Source organism: Dermochelys coriacea, chromosome 5 (genome assembly GCF_009764565.3).
Source record: "Dermochelys coriacea isolate rDerCor1 chromosome 5, rDerCor1.pri.v4, whole genome shotgun sequence".
NCBI classification, from domain to species: domain Eukaryota; kingdom Metazoa; phylum Chordata; order Testudines; family Dermochelyidae; genus Dermochelys; species Dermochelys coriacea.
In genome coordinates, this window is record NC_050072.1 from 13,148,945 (window position 1) to 13,165,921 (window position 16,977).

Below are 16,977 nucleotides of genomic sequence, written 5' to 3' on the forward strand. Positions count from 1 at the left end.
GTGTTAGTCTGTATCAGCAAAAAGATCGAGGAGGACATGTGGCACCTTAAAGACTAACAAATTTATTTGATCATAAGCTTTCGTTAGCTAAAACTCGCGTCATCGGATGCATGCAGCGGAAAAGCGTTGTTCTAAGTCAGCCATAAAAATGTTGGCATAATGTGGGGCCATGCGGGTACTCATAGCAGTGCCCGCTGATGACACCTTCATCACTACAAAAGGTTCTTTTTCTCCTGCTGATAATAGCTCACCATGTTTCCCCATGTTATTCCCCGCCTCCCCCCCCCCACTGTTCCTTAGACGTTCTTGTCAACTGCTGGAAATGGCCCACCTTGATTATCACCACAAAAGGTTTACTCCCCCCCCCTTGCTGGTAATAGCTCATCTTAAGTGATCACTCTCCTTACAATGTGTATGATAAGACCCATTGTTTCATGTTCTCTGTGTATATAAATCTTCCCACTGTATTTTCCACTGAATGCATCCGATGAAGTGAGCTGTCGCTCACGAAAGCTTATGCTCAAATAAATTTGTTAGTCTCTAAGATGCCACAAGTACTCCTTTTCTTTTCACCTTAACTGATCACTCTTGTTATAGTGGGTATGGCAGCACGCATTTTTTCATGTTCTCTGTGTATGCACATATCTTAGAATCATAGAATCATAGAATATCAGGGTTGGAAGGGACCCCAGAAGGTCATCTAGTCCAACCCCCTGCTCAAAGCAGGACCAAGTCCCAGTTAAATCATCCCAGCCAGGGCTTTGTCAAGCCTGACCTTAAAAACCTCTAAGGAAGGAAATCTTCCTACTGTATTTTCCGCTGCATGCAATGACATGGGTTTTAGCCCCCAAAAGCTTATGATCAAATAAATTTGTTAGTCTCTAAGTACTCCTCCTTCTTTTTGACAGATTAGAGTCCCTTGAGGAACAACAGGCCCTCATTTCCTAAGCATTGTTGTTAATTATTCATAAAGCAATTGCCTGTTTTTCCACCATTCACAGGTGATTTGCTATACACTTCAAAGAGAGATGAATACAGAGATATCTCGTGTTTACAGTTCATTTAAATGCTAGGATGTTCTTTTGATCTCTGAATTAACAGAATACAGCATAGACAGGGACTGGTGATTACATTGTTGACCACTACCCATATATATGTAAATAAACAAAAACCACAAACGTAATCTCCCCATATGTCTTTAAGGGTTGAATGTGAGTCATTCATCCTGCAGGACGTTTAACCCTGTCTGGCCATGCGTCACACATGCTGAACTCAGGCTCCGTCTGTGCTAGGAGCGAGGGGTGTGATTTCCCTGCTGGTGTATGAATACTTGCACTAGCGCTCCTTGAGTTAGCATGAGTATAAATAGCAGGGTAGCCATGGTAGCACTGGTAACGGAGGCATGTCTGAGCTGTGCCGAGTACAAACCTACGTGAAACCAGTGGGTATGTATTCTGCATGGCTCAGCTGCTACCACTGAGGTACTCTGCTACCACTCTGCTGCTACCACTGAGGCTACCTTGCTATTTATATTTACACTTGATGATTTATATTTACACTTGACTTGATGAGCACTAGTGCAAGTGCGTGTACACGAACAGGGAAATCACACCCCAAGCTCGTAGTGTAGACAGAGCCTCTGCTGAGTTTCTCAACTTCTTGCTGCAGGAGCAGAGCCCAGCGGCTTGGCCTTCTCAGCACTAGTAATCAATTCACAGTGGTGTGTGTTTCAAAGCTGTCTATTCAAGGAAAAGAATTAGAAATCGGTGGCTGATAGTAGTCACCTAAAATGCATATTTATACACCTGTATAATAGTGACTTGGTTTGCAGAGGTGTAAATACCCTGACTTTTTCTCATCCCTTAATGGAGCTGTGGGTGCTCAGCACCTTTGAAAATCTGGCCACTTTTAGGTAGATGCCAAAGTCTGAATTTGGGTGACTAACTTTGGCCATCCAGATTTGAAAATATTTATCTTTGTCCGCTTTCATTTCTTTTAAAAACTTTCTCCTTGACAATTCTAGATGACCTAGCCAGTTGGGCCCACAGCCACAGGGAGGTAGGAAAACCCAAGAATCAGACAGGAGAGGCTTAATGGTGTCTTTTTACACCCTGATCCTGCAAAGACATCCATGCAAACAGCCTCCTACAACCTGAAGTTCCAATGGCTAGGTATTGACGCAGGGATCTGCCGGGGCAGATGCCATTGTAAGAATGGGACCTTAGATTATAATAAGGTCCTTAAAAAGAAAGAGTCGTTACCCTCTTTGTGTAGCATCGTGCATACCTATGCGGCTATTATGTATGTCTATCATAAAAACTAGCAGCAGAGCCACAAATAGACAACTGGACCACACTGCTTCTCCCTCTCTCTCACTCTGAATTCTTAATCTTATCTTTTGCACACTAAGTATTAGTGGGACAGCATTTAAATCTCTCCTCATATGGCAGTCTCCCTCTTGCAATACCTTGCATCCTTCGGTGGACCTTCTCCTGGCCTGAGGCTTGCTCCATTTGAGATCCCGTGTGACGGGAGGCATGGTACAGCCAAGCAAAGGGCAGGAATAGGCCAGAGAAATGGCAGGAGTGGGTGTTGGAGTTCTCTCCTCACCCTCAGGATGTTTCAAGCAGCAGTGCTGCCAAAGACTTCTACAGTGACTGTGTTTTCATGTCTGTCATCCACTGCTGAGGGAAAGCAGCTTCCACAGTCAATTGAAGAAATGTTTTGATAGCTCACAACGAGCTTCAATGCCGGCTGCTCTCTTCCTCCGCTTATGGAAAAGGAAGTTTGAGGATGGAATGAAAAGGCAATTCCTCCATTCTCATTAGCTTCGCTTTGGCAAGTGCTAATACAATGGTTATTAGAGGGCCTGCTTTGTAACTCTGATAAAGTGACCAACATTCAAAGCACTGTTTGCTACAAGATTTCTCTTGCTGGAGAGCCAAGGGATCTGTTAATTGAATTACTGATGGAGATACTGTACTAGCTCTCTGCCCTTGGACTCCAGGAATCAAGAGGGTGCAGTTTGCCAGCAACATTTTAGCTAGCGTGACCAGACAGCAAATGTGAAAAATCGGGATGGGGGTGGAGGGTAATAGAAGCCTATATCAGAAAAAGACTCCAAAATTGGGACTGTCCCTATAAAATCTGGACATCTGGTCAACCTAGTTTTAGCTCACAGGTTTGTGTCTGTGTGCACAGGAAGGGGGGGCGGTCCCTGCTGGAGGGCTTAGGGAGATCATAAATTTCTGTTTGGTGAAAGCATGAGAAATGCAATGAGACAAACTATCTTTTTTCTGAGGTTACAACAGTAGTAGATTCTCCATCTCTAGATGTCTCCAGATCAAGATTAGATGCCTTTCTGGGAGAAATGCTTTAGCCGAACACAAATGGTTAGTCTCAACACAGGAGCTGGGTTAAATTCTTTGGCCTACGTCACACAGGAGCTCTGACTAGATGATGATGTAATCTGTAAACAGACTAGATGATCTAATGGTCCTTTCTGGCTTAAAAATCGATGAACTTCTTTCCTTATGACTCCAGCCCACTTTCTGCCCCATTCCCGTCAGATGTATTCCTTTCCCCCTCCTATATATTGCTTCCTTCTCTTTGTTTTCTTTTAATAATAATTTTGCAGTTCAGAGGCTTGGGGTGACTGATTAGGGTAAAGTATGTACCATCTCACTTTGTGCTGTGAACCACGGTGCTCTCCTAAGCCACGCAACTGTAGATGAGCTCATCCCTGGGATGGTAAATCTCCAATGAATACACCAAGTGCTGCAGAAAGCATTGTAGGTGGGACTCTGAGTCAGCATTGGACCATTACCCTTATGATCTGTTAGGGGATTCTGTTCTATGGGCTGGGCCAGCTTTTGAATACTATGTGAATTCCAGCTCTTAGACTATTTGGTGGTGTTAAAGCTCCCACAGTCATATTTGACCAAGGCCTTGCTGTGGTCTGGCTTAATTCCAATTTGGGTGATTGGTATTATTCTGCCTACCTAAAATTCTCCTTGTAGTTTCAATTCTTCTCTCCCTGTGCTACTGTTGCTGTCCTGTGTTAAACAGATGCTTTGTTTCACATTGGAAGTGATTGCATTTTAGTGGCGGGTGAGGCATCTCCTATGTTTGTAAAGTATATAAGCAAAGTATGATTAGTATTAATAAAAAAATTAAGTGGAACAGGCAAATTCTATAGCGAGTAGAATTACTCCAGATTTATACTGGCGTGAGCGAAAGCAAAATCTGGCTGTTCTGAACCAGTTGATTCACATTGCCTTACCTGTCATCTCCTGGAGGACTAATAAGGCCACTAAATTTTTAATAATCCAACCATGAAGCTAGTGGGCCTATTTCTCTACTGCCTTGCACATATGAAAATCAGGACTCTTACCACCACTTTGCACTCGCCTTGACAAGGTGCAAGTGACTTGCACAAAAAGCAAGAGAGTGGAGAATCTGACCTAGTTCTGCTCTATTGTAGTGCTGTAAATCTGGAGTAACTACCGATGTCAGTGGCATCACTCTGGATTTGCACCGTTGTAGCTGAGAAGGGGACCCAATGAACTGCGTGCATAGTATGTGAGAGCATGCTATGAATTGTAACGGGCAGTGTATATGGGCTCAGAAATAAAGCGAGGGTTTTAAAAGGAAGATTGGATTTATATTTTCTGTATATATGTATTTTTTGGTCTCATTCTTACAGGGATCTTAGTGTTGATGCTGGACTGACGCATGCCCAGTTCCAGGTCAGGCCAGTTCCTCAGCACTATCAACATTATTTAGCTACATCTAGAATGCACCATTTCCCCAGAAATACATCCTCAACGCAGATGGTAAGTGAAACACTTCTGCTGGGAAATGTTTTATGCATTGTCTGCCAGAAAGCAGTCAAAATAAAGGCTGTTATCTTTCCCTCACCTGTCTTCTAAGAGTCCCACTTACCTCTGTCTGTGGGAGGGAGTCTGCCTGAGAGGATAAAGTTGCATCATTGTACTCATTGGGCAGGAAAAATAAATAGGATTACTTCTGTTACCTTCAGTGGAGCTACACTGATTTTACACTAGCTGGCCCACAAAATCTAGATAGAATGGAAAAGATATGGAACACTGTACCACTGTAGATATTAGGTTAAATTCCACTCCCAGGTAAACCACTGTAAATCTAGATTAACTCCATTGACGTGGAGTTACTCCAGATTCATGCTGATTTAGCTGAGAGCAGAATTTGAGTAATTGGTCCTGATGCTCATTTAGACTAAGCACTGTTTACATCATTCTGGCAATGTAAAGCAACCTTGAAGTGGATTAAAATTTAATTTAATCCCTTTGGAGTGCCAGAGTAGTGTAAAGGGACTTTAGGAGGTCAGACTTGATGGTCATGATGGTCCTTCATGACCTTAAAGTCTCTAAGTCTCTGAGAATCATTCCTGCTGTTTCTCACACCCCCTGACTGATAAGTTTTACCGACAAAAGTGATAGTGTAGACATAGCCTTAGTGATACTCTCCTGCTAGCAGGATGTTGTGTTTTGGATGTTGATCCAAATGTTGCCAACCATAACAATTTTATTGTGTCTTGTGATATTTGGTGGGGGGTTTGTCTGTTTTTTTTCTTAAAGCCCCTGGCTCCTGGAATCACGTGACTATGAGAATCCAAGCTTTCATTTTTTTCTTTAAAGTAAGTTTCTAGTTCTCCTGGTTTCAAAGAGAAGCTTGAAAATGTGACTCAAATGCTATTTAAATGGCTAAAAACCAGAGGAAAAATAAACAGAACCCGAAGTATATTGCTGATTATTTTTAAGCTGATCTCACGACTTTTGAATGTCTAAGATTGGCCATACCGTACACAAAAAAACTCTCACAACTGTATTTTTACTGAGAGTAGATTTAATTAATAAAAAATCTATAATTTCTTTGTTTTTAAAAGAAATCTTCATTTTGGGCCTCAAACTAGTTGCCAGTCTGCTTTGAAGTTTTGCACTTTAGAAAGATTTGATTTGAAGTCAGGATTTTATGTGCTAAACCCAGGTGATTGTCTTTCTCCTCCCACACAGGTTGTCCATGAAATCAGGAACTATCCTTATCCTCAGCTTCAGTTACTTGCTCTTCAGGGACTAAATCCAAACAGGCACACATCTGCCGTAAGGGAAAGTTATGAAGTAGGTACCTTCTGGCTTACATTATGGTTTAACCCCTTTTTCCTTCCCCTGGCTGTCCTGCCATAAATGTTTAAACCGGTTCGCTATAGAGCAGCTGTTCCAAATTGGAATAAATGTGCTAGGTCCAGGAATGCTAAATAGATGTAGTTAGGGTCTGAGTCAAAGCTCATTGAAGTCAGTGGAAAGATTCCCATTTGGGGGTGGGGGGGCTGTGGATCAGGCTCTTAGTGGTTCACACACAAATCCAGTGTGTGTGGTGCACTGAACAGGTGGGAGCACAGATTTTACAGGTGCGCATCCAGTCAGGCAGTTTTGGAGCTTTGTCCCAGTTTGTATCCTCTCTGTGAAACATACTAGTACTGTGAAACAGTAGCACTCATCTGGCAAAATATTTTTGTCCAGATTATTTTAAAACATGTAATTTTAATATCAATTTGGGTGGCAATGAAGTCTAGCAGTTACAGTAAGGAGTCCTGTGTATCAGGACTCCAGGGTTCTCCTTTTGGCTCTGGCTCAGTGGGTGGCCATAAACACGTCACTTAATTTCTCTGGTTCATTTTTCCTATCTGGAAATGAGACTCCACCAACTTCACAGGTGTGAATTGAGAATTAACTAATGCTTAATAAATCACTAATTTGTAGACAATGGCCTGGCAGAAAACTGTTGATTCAAACATCCTGGACTTCTAAGTGTCAGAAACCCAGGTGTGGATTCTGTGGCTTGGGTCCATGTCTGTTAATTGTCATGGGAGAAGGTCCTCTCATGGATTGGTACCTAGTTACAAGATAGGAAACAAAGAGTAGGAATAAATGGTCAGTTTTCAGAATGCAGAGCGGTAAATAGTGGTGTCTCCCAGGAGTCTGTACTGGGACAGTCCTATTCAATATATTCATAAATGATCTGGAAAAAAGGGGTAAACAGTGAGGTGGCGAAATTTGCAGATGATACAAAACTACTCAAAATAGTTAAATCCAAAGCAGATTGCAAAGAGCTACAAAGGGATCTCACAAAACTGGGTGACTGGGCAATAAAATGGCAGATGAAATTCAATGTTGATAAATGCAAAGTAATGCACATTGGAAAACATAATCCCAACTATACATATAAAATGATGGGGTCTAAATTAGCTGTAACCACTCAAGAGAGAGATCTTGGAGTCATTGTGGATAGTTCTCTGAAAACAGCCACTCAATGTGCAGCGGCAGTCAAAAAAAGCTAACAGAATGTTGGGAATCATTAGGAAAGGGATAGATAATAAGACAGAAAATATCATATTACCTCTATCTAAATCCATGGTACGCCCACATCTTGAATACTGTGTGCAGATGTGATCGCCCCATCTCAAAAAAATATATTGGAATTGGAAAAGGTTCAAAAAAGGGCAACAAAAATGATTAGGGGTATGGAACAGCTTCTCTATGAGGACAGATTAATAAGATTGGGACTTTTCAGCCTGGAAAAGAGATGACTAAGGGGGAATATGATAGAGGTCTATAAAATCATGACTGGTGTGGAGAAAGTAAATAATGAATTGTTATTTACTCCTTCTAATAACACAAAAACTAAGGGTCACCAAATGAAATTAATGGGCAGCAGGTTTAAAACAAACAAAAGGTAGTATTTCTTCACACAACACAGTCAACCTGTGGAACTCCTAGCCAGCGGATGTTGTGAAGGCCAAGACTATAACAGGATTCAAAAAAGAACTAGATAAATTTGTGGAGGATAGATCCATCAATGGCTATTAGCCAGGATGGGAAGGGATGCTGTCCCTAGCTTTTTTTTGGCAGAAGCTGGGAATCGGTGACAGGAGATGGATCACTTGATGATTACGTGTTCTGTTCATTTCCTCTGGGGCACCTGGCATTGGCCACTGTCAGAAGATACTGGACTAAAGGACCTTTGGTCTGATCCAGGAGAGCCATTCTTATGTTCTTATGATAAAAGACTTCATGAAAGTGAAACATAGTATTATTAACATGAGATTATATTTTTTCTGAATAAATGGTAAGAAAAGAACCTTACATTCTATGACAGGTTTCAGAGTAGCAGCCGTGTTAGTCTGTATTCGTAAAAAGAAAAGGAGTACTTGTGGCACCTTAGAGACTAACAAATTTATTTGAGCATAAGCTTTCGTGCATCCGATGAATTGAGCTGTAGCTCACGAAAGCTTATGCTCAAATAAATTTGTTAGTCTCTAAGGTGCCACAAGTACTCCTTTTCTTCTTACATTCTATGTTCATCACAAAGCAGAATGAATCTGCAGGGATAATCTTGGGAGATTGTCATATGCCTTGTGGATATTTTCTGCTTAAGGAGCTGCTGCAGCTGGAAGACAGATTAGGCAGCGTGAACCGGGGAGCTGTGCAGAACACCATCGAGAGGTTCACTTTCCCACACAAGTACAAAAAGGTGAGGAAGCTGCCAAAGTTGAGTCTACAGGCAACTCTCCCAGCAGGTCTGACTTTCGCTTCCTAAGAGAACGAGTGTTGCTGGTAAAGAAACACGTAATCATTCTTGTCCCAGGATTGCTCATGGATAGGAAATGGGAAGAAACTTGGTGTGTGTGTGTGTGTGCGTGCACGCATGCGCGCACACCAAATTCAGGTTAGATTGAGGCCCAAACCAAAGCCTCAAATCCAGATGGGAGGAATTTGAAATCCAGAATCCCTATGGCCCATCTCATGTTTGGTTATAATGTGTTGTGGGATCGTAGGCTAAAGTGCCAGGGTAGCTCAGCTGGTTGCACCTCAACTTTCTCCCACTCAGCAGTCTCAGTTTCAGTGCTCACGTGTGTGTGTGTGTGTGTGTGCACATGTAAACTGTTGTAATTTATGCACACAAGTGGTAGCACCTATAGATTTCACACACAGAAGAAAGGCTGCGGGTGTACATGTATGTCCCTTCTGAGTCCAAGTCCCACACGAGGAAGACTCACACAACGAGAGAATCTGCACTCTCCCTTCAGTAAAAGTGATATCTCCAGATTTCAAAACTCCAGGAGGTCACTTTATTTTAGATCTACAAGAGAGGAGGAGGAAAGTAGGGCCTCAGACTTTGACTCTGTTTTACTGCTGGGCTGGGTTTAGATTATTCTCTCTCAGGAAAGGGGATGTGAGTGGAACTGGAAACTGTGAAAAACAATGGGAAAAGCTCATGGGCCGAATTCTGCTTTCATTTAATGAGTTCCATTAAAGACACTGTTTGTATTTGTACAGCACCTAGCACGATGGAGCTGGGGCCTGTTGACTTTAGCACAAGACAAATAACAGTTGCCACTCCAGAGTGATTGTGGCATCAGCAAGCCAGTCAATGGGGGTGGGTGGGGCAAAGGGGACAATTGCCAAGCAGCCTGAGCAATTTAAAAGGGCTCAGGGGCTCCTGGCAGCGCAGCAGAACTAAGGCAGGCTTTCTGACTGCCCTCGCACCGAGCCACTCCCAGAAGTGGCCGGAATGGCCCTATGGCCCCCGGGGGGAGCGGGGAGTGTCTCCGCATGCTGCCTCCACCCCGACCACTGACTCCGGAGCTCCCATTGGCCAGAAACTGTGGCCAATGGGAGCTGCGGGGGGCAGTGCCTATAGGCTCTGGCGTGCGGAGACCCCTGGGCCCTCCCGCCTAGAAGCTGTTGCCAGAGGGGTGTGCCAGTTGCTTTTGGGAGCTGCCCAAGATAAGCGCCGACCCCCTGACTGCTTCCTGCATGCCAACCCCCTGCCCCAGCCTAAACCCTGCACCCAAACTCCCTCTCAGAGCCCAACCCCTCACCCCCTCCCACACCGGAACCCCCTGCCCACCCTGGTAAAAGAGAGTGAGGCTGGGGGAGAGCGAGCAACAGCGGGAGGGGGGATGGAGTGAACAGGGGGTGGGCCTTGGAGAAGGTGCAGGATGGGGCGTAGCCTCAGGGAAGGGGCAGAGCAGAGGGTGGGGCAAGCGTCTTTGGGTTTGCACAATTAGACAGTTGGCAACCCTACCAGGCGGGCATGTGGAAGCCCTGGTTGTGCTGGAAGAGCGCAGCCAGCAGTGCAGCTGGCAGCTTGCTGGGCACCAGCCTAAATGTCAGGCTGACTGCGTCCGTGGCTTGCGGGCGCATGGGGGCCCACTGACTGTTCTGCCCTGGGGCCCGGAATTGCTGGCGGTGGGCCAGGTACCAGGGTATTTTCAGTGGTATGGAAGTTACTGCAGTGAATGCTGAATTGTGTAGAAGGCTCACACTTCTAAAGTCTACAGGAAACAACTATAGCTGTGGCAGGTATATGTGTGCAGATATCTCCTGGGATGTACAGGTACAGCATCTGTGGGAATTGTGCTGGTATAGCTGAGGGTTGAACTGGGGTTGTTATTGTTCACTGGAAATGCTCAAGAGACTGTGGAGGTTCCAGTACCTAAGAATGAATCATGACATTAATTGTGACATTACTGACTGTGACTTTAATCATGGAAGTCATGAGGAAGTGGCTGCCTGGCTCCTTTGGGAAGCTGACATTATTCTGTCTGCCTTTCCTCTCCTGGTACAATTTGACAGTTGGAGCATGAGGAACTGGCATGCATCCCACTGTGGGTTTTTGACTGGGCAGGCTTCCCTAACCTGGTGGGTCCTTTCATTTGACAATGAAGCACTTACGGTTCAGATTCCTCCAGCTGCAGAGCTTTAGAGAACAGTAGTGAGTCATAGTCTCTCCTTGTGTAATTACATTACGTCTTTAACCTTGTCACAGAGAAGACCGCAGGAAGGCAAAGCTGAGAAGGGGGATGGGGAGGAGTCGGACACCGATGAGAAATGCACAATCTGTCTGTCTATGCTTGAAGATGGAGAAGACGTGAGGTATGATCTTTCCCACATAGATTTTTTGGCTCTCAGATTCCCCCCCAGCCTACAACTTACTTCCATTCATTTCCTGCTTGGTTGGATTTTATTTTATTGGAAATCGTTCACCGCTGTGTGAGTATGTTTTTAAGACCAAGCTGTCAATGCTCTGCCTGAGCACATCACTGCACATCTGGTGAGCTCCTTTTGATACTCAGAGTGCAGGTGTCTGTAGGAAGCTAAATGTCTGTAGGATTCTCTCAAAGTCCATTTTATAAATTGTGGCTAAAGGGAGCTATGCTGCAGCACTGGGGCAAAGTTGTCAACAGTGACTTCTGCTTTTGGTCACCTACTTCTAAGCCTCTGTGTTTTTAGGCCCACAGCACTGCAGATTTTAGTGCCAATCAATATTTGTGTGACGGCAGGAGCCAGGTGAGAAGGTAAGTCAGTGGCAAGTCACACAGTTCCGATCTGTATGCAAGTCTCTGTAGTTCTGGGGTGTTTGCATCAGGATTTTGGACTCAACCCCTTATGACGGGAGTAGCTATAGGAGGACCTAGATTTAAAGCTCACGGACGCTTGGATCTGGGATTTTGCTTCTGGTTCCGCTTTAATCCAGCTGCTCAGTGCATGTGTGTTTTGGAGGGTAGAGCGGGACGGCAACCAGAGTTTTAGGAGCCTTAAATGAGCACCCAAAATTGGAAGCCAGATCACGGCCACTTAGGAAATTTTGGGTTTCTTGGCATAAAGTTCCCGCTGCCGTGAGCCAGAATGGCAACACAATGATGTTACAGATGGCATGGAACAGCTGTGACCTTCCGTTGTACCCTAAAGTAACCAACCTGCAGTAAGATTACTGGCTGTGCGTATCAGTTTTGTCCTAGCAAAATTTTATTGCAGCAATTAAGTGGGGTAGGAGCCAACACCACAGACGTAAAGTGACCAGACTGAAGATTCAGGGCTGGCATCTGTTCTCCCAACAATGCTGCGTACGTGGTAGCAGAAATTTAACATCAGCAGAGATACTCCTGGCTTGCACCAGCTGAGTAAGGGCTGTGCCCATCTATTCTTCTGAAACATTTTGGTCCAATCACGGGCAGCATGTAGATACAGCCCTGTGCTGGGGGGTGGGACAGAGCCGCACTGAATGCAGGACAAAGGGATTGTGACTCCTCCATAATGAGGTAGCTTGACTCAAGAAAGGGGTAGCCTGCTTCTGCAGATGAGCCCAGTCCAGGCTGCCTGCAGATCCATGGCTCTCTACCTTCTCCCTGAGCCCACCACGTACTTCTTCTGGGGCACTGTGCACCTTCAGTGGTCCCATGCGGGGAGCAGTTCCTGCCATCCTCCATACACCAGGGCATATGCACAAGGGTTAAAGGCACTGGACCTTCATTTTTTTACTCCAATTTCCGTATCTATAAAACTAACGGGTGTTTGTGGAACACTTTGAAAATCTTGGAATTAAGGTGCTGGGTGCAGCTGGTGACTGTTTTTGCTAGGGCTGTGTGTGCAAGCGCCATCCAGGTCACTCAGCATGGCCAAGCTTAAACAATACTGAATTACAACAGAGAGGCCAGAAATGTTACCAGTGAGGGTTGTTAACCATTGGAACAATTTGCCTAAGGGTGTGGCGGGTTTTCCCATCCCTCTTTAAATCAAGCCGGGATATCTTTCTAAAAGAGTTGCCATAGTTTAAACAGAAGATGTGGGCTTGATGCAGCAATTACTGGGTGCGGTTCTTTGTTTTAGGGTGTTATGCAGGAGGTCAGACTAAATAGTAATAACAGCCCCACCAGGTCTTGAAATCCATGAATCTATAAACATACTAAGTGCAGAATGCTTGATTCTCTCCCTCTCTGTATCTTATATGTGGTTGTGTTTGTCCCTTTTCCACCTGCCTCACGCACATCTCTGCACCCACTGTAACAGGCATGTGATTCTCTTTTGCAGGCGTTTACCCTGTATGCATCTATTTCACCAAGTGTGCGTGGATCAGTGGCTAGCAACCAGCAAGAAGTGCCCGATCTGCAGAGTGGACATTGAAACACAACTTGGCTCTGACAGCTGAAAGAACCAATGCGGTGCACCATTTTCCTTACCAGGTCATTTGGCCATAAGCCCTTGCAGCAAAATTTTGCCTTCTGAGCCATTTGATTTAGAGGAAAAGTCTGCAAGCACATTAGCGAAAAGGAGGAATTGGTGGTACAATATCTAGTGGTAGGAGAGGATCCTAACAGCCATATTGGTCCAACGCATGGGAGCTGGTATTCCCAGAGCTAGAAGGCCCCGTGCTACAGAAGATTTAGTATTGAACATGAAGGAACTAGTGTGTGGTTAGTCTGGCCTGTCAATCCTAGATTTCACAAGGATTGTATATATACCTCTCGAATAAGTAGACACATGTTAGGGGGTCTTTAGCTATTTCTGTGGACAGCAACTGGAGCATGTTAGCTTAAGAAATGTTGTGTTTGGTGCCCTAGTCATCTTGTGGTGGACATGTCGCTCTTAACCTAATTTCCACCAAATATTTTTTTCATAGATTCCTTATTTTGGTGTCTGACTGAAATGTGGCAAAGGAAAAAAGAAAAAAAAAGTTAAATCTTCCCACCTTTAGGGGAAAAAAGAAAAAGAGGTGAAAAGCAAATTCCTGTTTACAGTTAGAAGGATCATGCTCTTTGCCTCGTCTGCGTTTATTTCTTTGATTATGTTTACAGTGTGTTGCTAATTTAGAGAAGCCTAAAAAAAAAATCGGATTGAAGTGAACAAAACGATAGAGAGAAGGTTTGTTCTTGCTTATCTGCTGGTGCTGGACACTTTCTATAGGGCAGGATCCTGGGACTGACTCTGCTTCTCCTGCTTCCATAGCTTAACGATGTACTTTGGGGTGCAGCATTCAAGGAGGGCCATTTGGTGTTTTATCATTGTAATTTTTCCTACCACTGTCTCATCTTCCAGTGCAATTGCAATGCCTCCTGCAGTCTGTATGGCCCGTTGATGTCAGTGGGAGCTGCAGGTGTTTCACATTTCTCCAGACCAGGCCCAGAATTCCGCAGCAGAAGATGTATCCGATGCTAACCTGACACCCCACCTGTGGTGAAAGATCCATTGTCTCTCTGCTGGAGAAAGAGAACCTATTAAGATGGTCATAGTCGTTAGACCCTGCAAGTGTGTTTTGGAGGACTAATTGGCCTGGAAATATGCTTGCAATGTGATGAGAAATGCATTCTTCCGTCTCTCAAAAACACAAGCACAAACCATATTTTCTGCTAAGGCAGGTATCCAGAAAGGGGAAAATTGAACACAACCAACATGCCCTTCTTACAATTAAATTCCTAATCTCATGGTCTTCTTTGGCTTGCAGACTAAGAAATTTCAAGTGATCTAATTAAACGCTCCGGAGCTGTGCTGCCATCTAACCTCCTTTTCAGGCTCCTGGAGGCAAAGGAGAAAAGGGATTGATTCAAGTTGCATCCTGCACTAAATTTCTTTCTTCTGCTCTTTCCTTTTGCGATTTACACGAAATAGCAGCATCTCGTAGCTTAGAAAGCAAGAATAAGAGAGGAGATTACAGCTCAGGTGGAATTCTGCAGGTTTTTTAAAAATCCACTTTTTTCTTCATACCTGGCTGTGGAAAATCTCAGCGAGTTGTTCTGATGACAAGATGTGGGGGAGAATAACAGGATAGTTCAGTCTTATATTGTACATAAGAAATTGCTGACAATATGAAAATTTCAGTACAGGACAGGAATTTAGATGTATGGGATAATTGACTACTTGGCCTGAATTTTAAACTATAGATGTGTATGCATGTACATGCACAAAACCACACCCATATAATAGATATGTATGGTGTGAGCTCTGAAATGAAACAGATGCTAATTTGGCCGGCTCGGTTATAAGTATGAGCAAAATAAAGATTAGAAGTAATCAATGAAGTGCCAAAAATAATGGCGCTTTCTGAGCCACATTCCCTTGAAATAAACATTTCAAATTATTTACCATGAGAGACATTGAATTAAGTGCATATTGACTCTTTACTCAGTCTTCTTTATCTGACAGCTCTCTGGAGGATTGGAATCAACAGCTCAGATTCTCCAGGCTTTTAATACATTTTTCATGTACTAGGGGAGCAAAAAAGCGACTAGAGGATTTTTAATCAGAAACATATATTTAGGATGCTTATATGGAGGATGATTTCTCATTCCCACGAGTGCCTGTTTCATAGGAGCTAAGTAATGTTTTGTAAGTGGAGAGGAACATAAATTACCCTTGGAGAGATCATAGAATTCCTGCGAGCTGTAATTGGAAAACGCTGACCTCCCAGACGCCCATGTTATATTTTTTTCCAGTCTGGAGAATAAAGTTAATGATAGGGCCGGGACGAGCGACTGCATCAGCATTCGCACAGGAAATGCTCTCCAATTCACTGCAGTCATTTCGCCCAGGCTTGCCATCTCTTCAGCTGATCTGTCTTGCTAGACACAGGTAGTGGCGTGGGGAGGAGGGAAAGATAATAATTTACAATGGCAGGTGAAGAAGATGCAATCTATAAATATTTATTCGGAACCACTGTTCTCGTCCTGTGTGTGTGTGTGATGAGAACAGTGTCGGGGGTGGGCGGGGGGAGATAATGGGCAGGTAACCGCTCTTGCAAAACTCCACTCTGAAAAATTCTAGCACTGTTAAATTTTGCCTCAAGATGACATTAGACATGTGTGGTCATTTCTACTTTATCTTGTTGAACGTGACAGTCTGAGCCCTTAGACTAGAAGGGCTGAGTGCCTTGGGCAATAAATAGCCTGGGCCTCACTCCAGCAGCAGCAGATTCATACATCATTAAAAAATAATATGAACGAGCAAAACAAGATGTTGCTCTTTAGATGCACTGTAATCCATCATGCATTATAGCCTGGTCCTGCCAGTGCTGAGCTTGTCCAAGGAGGGGCTGAGGATCCTCTAATGAAGTGAATGGGAATTACAGCTACTCAGCACCTTGCAGGTGGTGCTCAGAACCTTTCAAGACTTGGAATGAACTATTCAGTGGGGAGGAAGTGAACTCTTCCAACCCCTGTCTTTTACGTCTATGCGAAAGTATTATTATTTGCCTAATGAACAAGCACAGTTTTTAAAATGGTGAAGAAAGCACCAAACTTCCATGGTCTGTGTGAGTGAGTGATACAGTGGCACGCGAGAGCTTGTAACGTCTGAAATTTGCATTTGGTGTGTCAGGTTCCCTTGTCTTTAAATAGCTTGTATGAGTAGAATGAGCTAATAGAGTGATTTTTTTCAAAACAAAACAAAGCAAATCTCTAGAAACAAAACATAGTTTACAGGGTTTTGTGAGTTTAAATGCCTTATATTTAACAATCATAATTTATGACTAACTTGTAGATATTGTGGGTTCTTATTTAATTATTTTTATAGTTGTTTTTGCATTTTTAATTATAATTTATTTATTTAGAAATTAATACTAATTTTTTTTATTACTCCTATTACCTCATTTTTGCATTGTTTCTGGGAATGGAATGCTTTGCATGCATCGGTACTTAAACAAAATTAAACATGGGGCGTGGGGTGGGGTAAAGCTTATCATGTCAAAAAAAAATCAGGGTGTGTGATTACAAACTGTATTACTGTGGTGCTGGATACATTCCATAAAAATGCAACCCTTTGATTCTGTATGCTGTGACATAGTGGAAAACTGCAATATAGTGACTGTGTTTAGCACATTATATATATATATATATATATATATATATATATATATATATATATAAATATTATTTGCACTCATAATCAAACGGTGGTGACCCTTTCACTCATGCCCGTATGCACTGAAGGAAAATAACACTCCTCAGAGCCAAATAATCGGGGTGGCTCCTGCAAGCCCCGTGGAGTGTCTTCAATGTGAGTTTCTTGCTCAGAGGGCTGGCAGCATCTGGACCATCGTAACATAATATAGACCTAGGATTTGAAAGCAAATCAGGTCAGTGCTGGTTATCCCCTTTAGAAA

At 43.6% G+C, this 16,977-nt stretch overlaps 1 protein-coding gene across 2 annotated transcripts in view; it reads left to right on the plus strand.

Moving 5' to 3' along the window:
* RNF165 (ring finger protein 165) overlaps positions 1 to 16,686 on the plus strand; it is a 111,018-nt gene extending 94,332 nt beyond the window's left edge. The window contains exons 4-9 of one of the 2 annotated variants that reach the window (XM_043514531.1): positions 4,706 to 4,835; positions 6,054 to 6,158; positions 8,476 to 8,571; positions 10,873 to 10,979; positions 12,915 to 13,066; positions 13,920 to 16,686. In XM_043514531.1, coding sequence (XP_043370466.1) covers positions 4,706 to 4,835; positions 6,054 to 6,158; positions 8,476 to 8,571; positions 10,873 to 10,979; positions 12,915 to 13,032 — 556 coding nt within the window. In that variant the 3' untranslated portion in view covers positions 13,033 to 13,066; positions 13,920 to 16,686. Of the gene's footprint in view, positions 1 to 4,705; positions 4,836 to 6,053; positions 6,159 to 8,475; positions 8,572 to 10,872; positions 10,980 to 12,914 lie in introns of both variants that reach the window. The other variant, XM_038401178.2, reaches the window with a different exon arrangement.
* The last annotated feature ends 291 nt before the right edge of the window (positions 16,687 to 16,977 follow it).